The 8,733-nt window shown below is 44.1% G+C and overlaps 1 protein-coding gene across 2 annotated transcripts; it reads right to left on the bottom strand.

The window, feature by feature from the left end:
* Positions 1–431: 431 nt before the first annotated feature.
* LOC133345561 (C-signal-like) lies at positions 432–8,444 on the bottom strand. Of its 2 annotated transcripts, none has more exons than XM_061556452.1 (4): positions 7,965–8,444; positions 4,848–5,253; positions 4,405–4,573; positions 432–2,294 (listed from the first exon to the last, which is right to left on the bottom strand). In XM_061556452.1, the coding sequence occupies exons 2-4, from the start codon at positions 5,202–5,204 to the stop codon at positions 2,008–2,010; spliced, it is 813 nt and encodes a 270-aa protein (XP_061412436.1). In that variant the 5' UTR covers positions 5,205–5,253; positions 7,965–8,444; the 3' UTR covers positions 432–2,007. The 2 variants fall into 2 exon arrangements, with proteins under 2 accessions (XP_061412436.1, XP_061412437.1); XM_061556453.1 differs by having other exon boundaries at positions 8,053–8,102.
* Positions 8,445–8,733: the final 289 nt, after the last annotated feature.

Raw genomic sequence — 8,733 nt, 5'->3', positions numbered from 1 at the left:
AGACCACAATACCTGCAATCATAATGCAAACAAAAAACATCTGGTCCAACACCATGTGAGACTAGGCTCTAAGGAAAGCTGTCTCGGGTGTGGACCAATCAACTTCATGGACAGTGCATACATCATCAGAGTTATGTTTTTTGTTTGCATTATGACTGCAGGTATTGTGGTCTGTGCAAACATGACTCCTTGTAAAAAAAGGTGTCAGTTTTGTTGCCAAATAGAAGGGTAAAAAAAGAATTATCATATTTTTTACTGGCAAATGAGGTTCCAATGGTGTAAAAGTTTGACATACATATACAGAGTACTTGTTCTTGTTTTGATAACAGACACAAACAAAAAGTAACAAAATAAACAGAAAAAAATTCTGATTGTCTCTCCATATAAAAAAATTAAAGCATTTCATACGCAACCCATCAGCCCCACAGCTTTCCGAGGGTGCATGATTTCGGCAGCATTGGTTTAGTACAAGAAGACTCGGGACCGGTTTTGGCATACAGGCTCATCAGCAGTTAAATAAAAAAAATTCCTCAGCAAATAATAAGTTAAATAATTTGCATACTATGGGATGAAATTGTTTTGCTTTATCCCTCCAGCTTCAAAAAGTTAATTCAGTTAAAATTGCTGCTTTGGTGAATTAGATTTAGGTGTAATTCATCAAACTCACAACTTTTACAGCAATTAATGCTTCCATACAAGACAATGGTCCATGTAATTACACCTAATGGAATTTTAATGTAGTTGACCCAGAGGCCTTACCCAAGTCTTCATTGGACATTAACCTATATACGTACATGGTTTACATGTGCAGTGACATGGAATGGGTCGCTACGTAGCATAGGGATGGTTGCTGGCAGAGAAGGGAATCTGCAGTTGCGGCAGCCCTGTCTGTCAGCAGGTCACGTGTTAAGCCAGGAAGAGGGATGTAAGGCAAAGGTGATAGAGGGGTCACGTGAGGGAAGCCCGGCAACCTGCCAGTAGGGCAGAGCGAGGCCACGCTAGGAGGATAAAAGGGGACCCCGAGCAAAGGCTCAGGGCTGTTGCTTGGAGTGGAATCCCGTTGGGCTACTGGAGTTTTCTTCACCGTTTTCACCTTCTCGTCAGGCAGTCTGTCTGTTAGCTGTCCTGGCTGAAAGTGTAGTTACCCTGGTACCTTGTGAAGGCTATAATAGAGTGCCTCCTACTCCTAGTGTCTCTGAGTAGGTCACTACACATGTAACAAATTGCATACGTTGTCATGCAGGGCCATCCAATGACATTTGTGTATTCTTAACAAAATCATCTAAGTGCTTACAAAAGCATGTTAATTCATAATATATATATATATGACTAATCATTACCTAGTGCATGAATAAAGAGGTATTTTTCGAAGCAGAGGAAGTTTATCACTTCAGATTTTTGCCCATGTTCGTAAAGCTCAAAAAAGCTATGGTAACATTTCCACTACTACATCAAATAGAATAATAAATGTTTGTCTATTTGGTCAATATTGCAACTGGACATATGTGTAATATGAATGAGGGTTGAGTCAAAATCAAGACAAAACATCTATAAAACATACACATTCGAAATAAAAAAAAACATTTAATATATGCAGTTCTCATATTTCAGCAAAAACACTGGCATTTGGGAGTCACATCAGTATGTATTAGTAAACACACATCTTTAATCAATAGACACTTGAAATGTGGTTTTCTTTTCATAAAATGCTGTGAAAGGACCATGTCAGTGTCATGATACAGAAATATACCAAATCCTGTATAACTGTTCTTTATTACTTAATGTCAAATTTCAAATTGATTGCTCAATAAAAATGGAATTGTACTCAGCACATACTAAAGATTATTCATGGTGGTCTGATACAAAAGGTCGAAATAATCCTTTATTATAAATAATATATACTCATTAGAATAGCTGAAAAGCAATTAAGCAGGCTGACAGACCAGCACCATAGCCACATTTATTTAGCAAAGAATGTAATAACTGACAATATCTTCTTCCTCTCTGTCACCATGGAATTTCAGTGCCATCCCATGCGTAGAATTTGCCTGTCTGCTCAAAAGCGAGTTTGTTCACTACATTCATGATGTGCTGCACAGATTTCTCAGGCGTGAACAGCTTGTTCAGTGGCACGTTGCGGTGGTAAGCCCGGGACAGGTCCGTGTCAACTGTGCCCGGGTGGACGCTGATGCAGACCACACGTCCTTTCCCGCGGCTGAGTTCCACGCCGAGGTTACGCGTGGCCATGTTAAGTGCAGCCTTGGACAAACGGTAGCTGTACCAGCCACCCAATGCTGCATACGGAACAAATGACAAAGGTCAACGGCAGAAAAATGCAACCGTGGTGGCACCCATGGCTAAGGTGTGGATTCATCTTCTTGGTTCTTTCGGAAGAGTCACGTAGAATGGAAATAATAAAATAAAACATAATAAAATAATTCTCACAACGTTTCGGCCACAACGCAAGCAGCCGTCCTCAGGCGAAGACCAGGTCTGTCGGGGAGACAGCGTCTGAATGATGTGCTGCACAGATTGTGGCCGAAACGTCGTGAGAATTATTTTATAATGTTTTATTTTATTATTTTATTATTTCCATTCTACGTGACTTTACCGAAAAAACCAAGAAGATGAATCCCTGCAGTCACGAAAGCTTTAAATCGAAATTGAAGGTGTGGATGTTTTGAAAGTGGGCGTGCTTGTGCACCCCAACATTTTAGCGCTTTAAAGGCGAGAGTTGGTGGAACATAGATTTGTGGAAACTCCTAAATTCAAACATTCTGTGTGTTCTTTTAATTATTATCCCCTATGTATGTTTTCTCTGGGTGCTCAGGCTCTCTCCAATCATTCAAAATGAATTGGCTCAAGATCCAAATGTTGGACCTCTGAAAAAAATATTGAGGCTCAGCAAGGATTTTCCTTGATAAATACATAATTTTAAATTTAGCGAAAAATATTCACCATAGGTAATTGCATACGAACAATGTATGAGCATTGCAGACGGATGGTGCATTTCCTTTTTAAGCCAATAGGTGGCAGATTTGAAGCACATACTGTATATAAAATAAGTAGTGGCCTTGATAGTGGGGTAAAAAAAATATCCACAATAGGTTGGAAAGATCCATTAAACAAATTACCTAACCGTACTCCAAAATGTTTTAAGATTCAACCGACTAATAATATAGATGAATCATTATGAGCCATAATCTATCTGCTGCTGATAAGGCCTTTCCTCGCCAATGCCATCTCTCCAGGTCGAGCGATGCCACAATCTATTACGCTCCTGTATGGGCTGATCTCACTCCATCTCCGTGTTGAGTATCCACTCTGTCATTCCCGCTTTGGGTTTGAACTCTATGACCAGTCTCGCTCATCGGCCAGTATCCCTTCCAAAGTTACATACTACCCAAGCCCACTTACTTTTCTTGACAGTCAATGTCTTTAATTTGCATGTTCTCCAATCTATGCATTTCTGTCTTTGTTTAATTGCTAGCATGCACCTCCCGATGCTTTAAATATACATTTGCATCTCTTGTTCCATTTTATGGTCATGCTTCAGATATATAAAAGTAGAGAGTACAACATTGATTAAAACTGTTTTCTTTGGTATTTGGATATTTTCAAATTTAGTTTTTAAAAGTATTCCAATCTGCTCTAAGTCGTCTTACTTAATGTTTACCCTGACCTGCCTTAAATAATTCCACTATTCAGTTATATTTTTTTAAGTATTGTACCTCCAACAATTTTGTTTAGCCAACTTATCCTACTTGACTTCTGTTTTGCTCATTTATTTCAATATTAATCTGTGATGTATATGTAAATGAAAGGATTTTTCTTAATACAGCTTTCTCATGTGGTTGGTTGGCAATCAAGGATTTCCTAACATCTTCATAAACTTTTGTGATAAGTTAATGGGTCTATAATAATCCAAATGTTTTGTCCCTGTTTGAATTCATGGATTATTAAGCTGTCATTCCATAATTCAGGTATTTTATTTTGTGTGTAACTGCTTGGTATACATATCCACGAATTTCGTTATAACAGCTGATCTTGCTTTTTTATATCCATATTTTTTTCCTTCTCATTGAGGAGCTTTCCCAATTTTTTTATTATTGTGAACGGCAGTATTTATTTAGTCACGGAGAACAGTTGGATCAGATCTGAATTAACAGTGCTGAAAATGTTGTCTCCAGAGAATGAATACTTTTTTTTAATATTTGGGTATTATGCACACTCTTTCGCAAAAAAACCCAGCATAATGTTAATGTCCAGGGCAAGTACTACCAAGTGCTGTCACTAATGTACACATTGTTCATTAATTCATTTAAGTGCTCTGCTAAATATCATGCCATGTCAAAATATGATAGATTGAGAAGCATATGTTCTGTGTCTCAGGCCAATGCTTACCGTTGTCTCCGATGGAGCCCACTCTGGCAGAAATGTTCACAAGCACAGCACTGTGGCCCTTGCCCATCTGCTGCCCAAAGTGCCCACCCCCTTTTTGCAGGAGCCCAGCAAAATGCTTGGCCATGAGCAGGGGTCCCAATGTGTTCACAGCCAGAGTCGCTGTCAGCCCCTTAATGTCAAAAAGAAAGATGAATTTCCATTCATTTACAAAGTACATTTGTTTTACTTGGCGTGAAATGTCACATTCATCACATTGTCCACATGTACATCACTTAATGTCTGCTCTGCATGACCTCTCAAATTCAGCAATATCTTTTAAAGCAGCTTGTCCAGCCTTCTATTTTCAACGTAAAACCCCCACGTTGAAATACTATTCTCTCACCTACAGCGCAACCCTCGTCAGAGCACAGTTAAGCACCACATGCTGCGCCTGCCATGCCAACCTCAGCTGTCACGTCCCGCAGGCTCGTTTCTCCTCTGCCGCCTGGGTGAAGCATTGCAGCCACGTTAATGAGCAAATCCACGCGGCCGTGCTGCTGGGCAACCATCTCTGCCGCCCGTCGGATCTCATCCTCTTGAGTCACGTCCAGCCTGAGCATCTGCAGACGGCTGCGAGATGAGCTAGATGGGTGCTGAAGCGCCTGCAGTTCACGAGCACCATCAGGGTCTCGGCAGGTGGCGATCACAGTGACAACTGGAGATTCTTCTCCCTGGGAGCCAAAGCCAGGCCGTGCGAGGAGATGGCGGCAGAAAGCCAGACCAAGGCCACGGCTCGCGCCGTGTACCAATGCCACAGCCATCAGCTCCCGCAATGTTCAATTCCACCTGCAGGGTCAGTCAGCTCCTCGGCTGCAGAATGTACATCACGACAAGCAGTAAGTCACAATTGCCCGTGACCTCATGCAGGATTCATGATACACTATGCTGACGAAAAAGGCCATCGATATTTATACCTTGTGATTTTAGTGCAATGTTCTTGTGATGTCTTCTGCAACGAAACCAAGTTAATCTCTGAAAATGTGTTCGAGCGACAGCCATCTGTCTACTCGTCATGTGTTCATTCGCAAACCAGTAGGTAAGGGTGAAAGGTAAACGTACATCCCTGCAATGGCTTATTTATGCCACTGCTGGCAGAAGGGCCCCCACTAGATAATATCTGGCCTCCTCTTCCATGCTGGCCATATATTTTGGAAGAAGTGGAAGTAGCCACACTTTACCCCACGACATGTGATCTGCCGATCGACTGTGTACTAATCGATACTGCTGGGTGGAGATTTAGCCGGTGGCCTCTGCATTGCAAGTCCATTGTGGTAACCATTACACCATGGGCAACATCCCAGCACCGATTCTAGATTTGAAGCTTTCGTGACTGCAAGGGTTCATTTTCTTTTTTTTTCCGGTAAAGTCACGTAGGTAAACAATTAAAATTAATAAAAGTAAAATAAAAATAAAATAAAAATCACGACGTTTCGGAGGCAACACAATTTTAATTTTTTTACCTACGTGACTTTACCGAAAAAGCCAAAGAATATGAATCCCATCACCGCTTTGGCGACTGTATAACCAACATGGATTAACCAGAAGGAATTGCAGAGAACGCTGGAATTTTACTCACCCCGAAAAATTATGCTGGCCAACAACTCTACATTCATGCGAAACGCTCAGAGGGATTTCCAAAGCCTGGTGTTCTACAAGGCTGAAGATGATGATGCTGACAGTAAGTCCTGTGCGTGTGACTGTGGCTGTCAAGACCGATGCGTGAGTGGCAATCTTCCCCACAGTGCACTTGTAATTTGATGTCAGTAAATTCGTTTAGCAGCCCAAAAACAAGAATAAAGGCTGTCCGTTTATATATACACCTCACGAAAATAATAGGGATGCATTTATAGGGGAAAAAATGCAATGCCTCTACACATCTGCGACCATTATGAAATGTGTCAATGCACTTTATAAATATTTCAACAACTTCTCTGCAAGATACTGAGCCATCACTTTCACAATATTCAATAGCATGTTCAGATCATTATTAAAAAAAAATCAGTGAGGCATCTATCAATGGATTACCGTCATAAACACTCCATTTACCATCTTACGATCAATTAGAGTAATACAGAATCCACGCAAAAACTCGAATTTGTTGCATTCAAGTGGCATAGACGCTTACCGTACTCTCCAGATTGCAAGTGCAGCATAGAACAGTGGGGAGTGTGCGTCTTATAATCCGGATAATACGGTAACATTTGCGCACTCATCTCCTCCGTGACCACACGCTCCACGCTTGCAACCGTGAACAGAATTTGAACTCATATGGCATGGCACTGAACCGCGAAGGCTCTTTCGGGGAAGTTTACGATCGCAACGAACACTAGATTTGTCTTAATTTTGGAGCTTTCGTGACTGCAGGAATTATTCTTTGTTTTTTTCGGTAAAGTCACGTATAAAGATAAAATGATATTTAATTTATTATTTTATCTTTATACGTGACTTTACCGAAAAAACCAAAGGACTAGATTTGTCGTGGAAATACATTCAGCCTTAAATAATCCACTGCTGGATGAAAGCCTCCTTCATGCTGTCGGTCGTGGGAGTTTTTGTTTTCCAATCAACACAATGCCGTACTGAAACATTCGGCCTTGCTTAGTCCACCGAGTAGAAATATTTAACCTGTCCACGTTCGATTCGTCGTGGTTCAGTGAATCATACTGCATAGTACAGTGCTAAACGAAGGCCTCTCCACGCTGTCGGTCGGTCGTGGGGAATCGTTGACCATACTTCACCGCGCCGGTCAGTCCGGTTTAACGAAGCAAGGCCCCCCACCCACCCCTTCTAAAGCCCGGTTCAGCCACCCGTGTTAGCCGTGGCCAGGCATCCAACTCGGGTTGATGGACAAAGCGGACTTGCACAATGCACCTCGAGATAGTTGAATGGCAAAGGCGCGGCCCGCAAGCAATGTGCTTTCACGCTCCACTATTGGCCGAAAAGGGGCCCACCCACTCCCACTCACTCACCCACCCACACCCACTCCCACTCACCCACTCACCCACCCACTCCCACTCACTGACCCACCCACTCCCACTCACCCACCTCCACTCACCCACCCCCACCCACCCACTCACCCACCCACACCCACTCCCACTCACCCACTCACCCACCCACTCCCACTCACCCACCCACTCCCCCACCCACACCCACTCACCCACTCCCACTCACCCACCCACTCCCACTCACTCACCCACTCACACCCACCCACTCCCACACTCACCCACCCACCCACTCCCACTCACCCACCCACACCCACTCCCACTCACCCACTCCCACTGACCCACCCCCACACCCACTCCCACTCACCCACCCACACCCACTCACCCACCCACTCCCACTCACTCACCCACCCACACCCACCCACTGCCACTCACCCACCCACACCCATCCACCCTCACCCACCCACCCACTCCCACTCACCCACCCCCACTCACCCACTCACCCACCCACTCCCACTCACCCACCCACTCCCACTCACTCACCCACTCACCCACCCCCACCCACCCACTCCCACTCACCCATCCACTCCCACTCGAGGGAGGCCCAAAGATCCCCCGTCGACACTTTGAACTCTTCCACGGCGGAGCCAGACGGTCTTAATTGTACCTTCCGTGGCAAGCTACGAGCGCGGCTTCCCAGGGCAGGCGAATTGTGATCGTAACTCGGTTGTGTAAGCTCAAGAGTCACGCGCGCGTTATGTAAAGGGTGACGTGACATTGGCACGGAGCCCGCAAATGGCAAAGCGAGGCACCCGAAAGCGGTGCGAGTGGTGAGCCAGACGCGAAAGGCGAGTGTCTGTGCTGGCATACCACGTAGCCCATCCCCGTGTGTCAAACTGAGCTCCCTGTGTGATCACACGGTCCGCTGACTACCACCGTTGGTTGTCCTTGATGGTTATTGCAGGAGGGTGAATTCCTAATTGATCCCTTCCGTCAGATGTCAAGCGGTCCCACAGCTTCCAAACCTATGTTTGGCGACCCCGAGTGTTGACTCTTCAGATTCCATGCTCGGTCGTCTGGTGGCGTTGCTTAGTCGCTTCCTTCCTGGCTTCAGACACCACACACACACACTTCAAATACCAAACAATAAATAAAGTACCGGAAAATAAGTAAGGGAAAACATCGTAATTCAGTTTTATTTGTCGTTCAGCACAACCACCACCATCACAAACCCGCACTGACCATCGTGGTGAAGTTTGATCAAATATACTCTTTGGGTCTTTCGGTAAAGTCACGTAGATAGAAAAAAAAATCAAGACGTTTCGATCGCAACACAAGCAACCGTACT

This window comes from Lethenteron reissneri, chromosome 22 (assembly GCF_015708825.2).
Source record: "Lethenteron reissneri isolate LAM-NWPU_2019-01 chromosome 22, ASM1570882v1, whole genome shotgun sequence".
NCBI classification, from domain to species: domain Eukaryota; kingdom Metazoa; phylum Chordata; class Hyperoartia; order Petromyzontiformes; family Petromyzontidae; genus Lethenteron; species Lethenteron reissneri.
The sequence above is the reverse complement of the archived record's forward strand: the minus strand, read 5'-3'. Positions and strand labels throughout refer to the sequence as shown.

What these genes read in the sequence shown, in the direction of transcription:
- LOC133345561 (XM_061556452.1), bottom strand. Translation starts at nt 5,204, where the DNA reads ATGGCTGTGGCATTGGTACACGGCGCGAGCCGTGGCCTTGGTCTGGCT. An exon ending in TGCGGGACGTGACAGCTGAG is followed by an intron (nt 4,574 to 4,847) that starts GTTGGCATGGCA and finishes TTTGACATTAAG; the next exon opens with GGGCTGACAGCGACTCTGGC. An exon ending in GGGCTCCATCGGAGACAACG is followed by an intron (nt 2,295 to 4,404) that starts GTAAGCATTGGC and finishes TTCCGTATGCAG; the next exon opens with CATTGGGTGGCTGGTACAGC.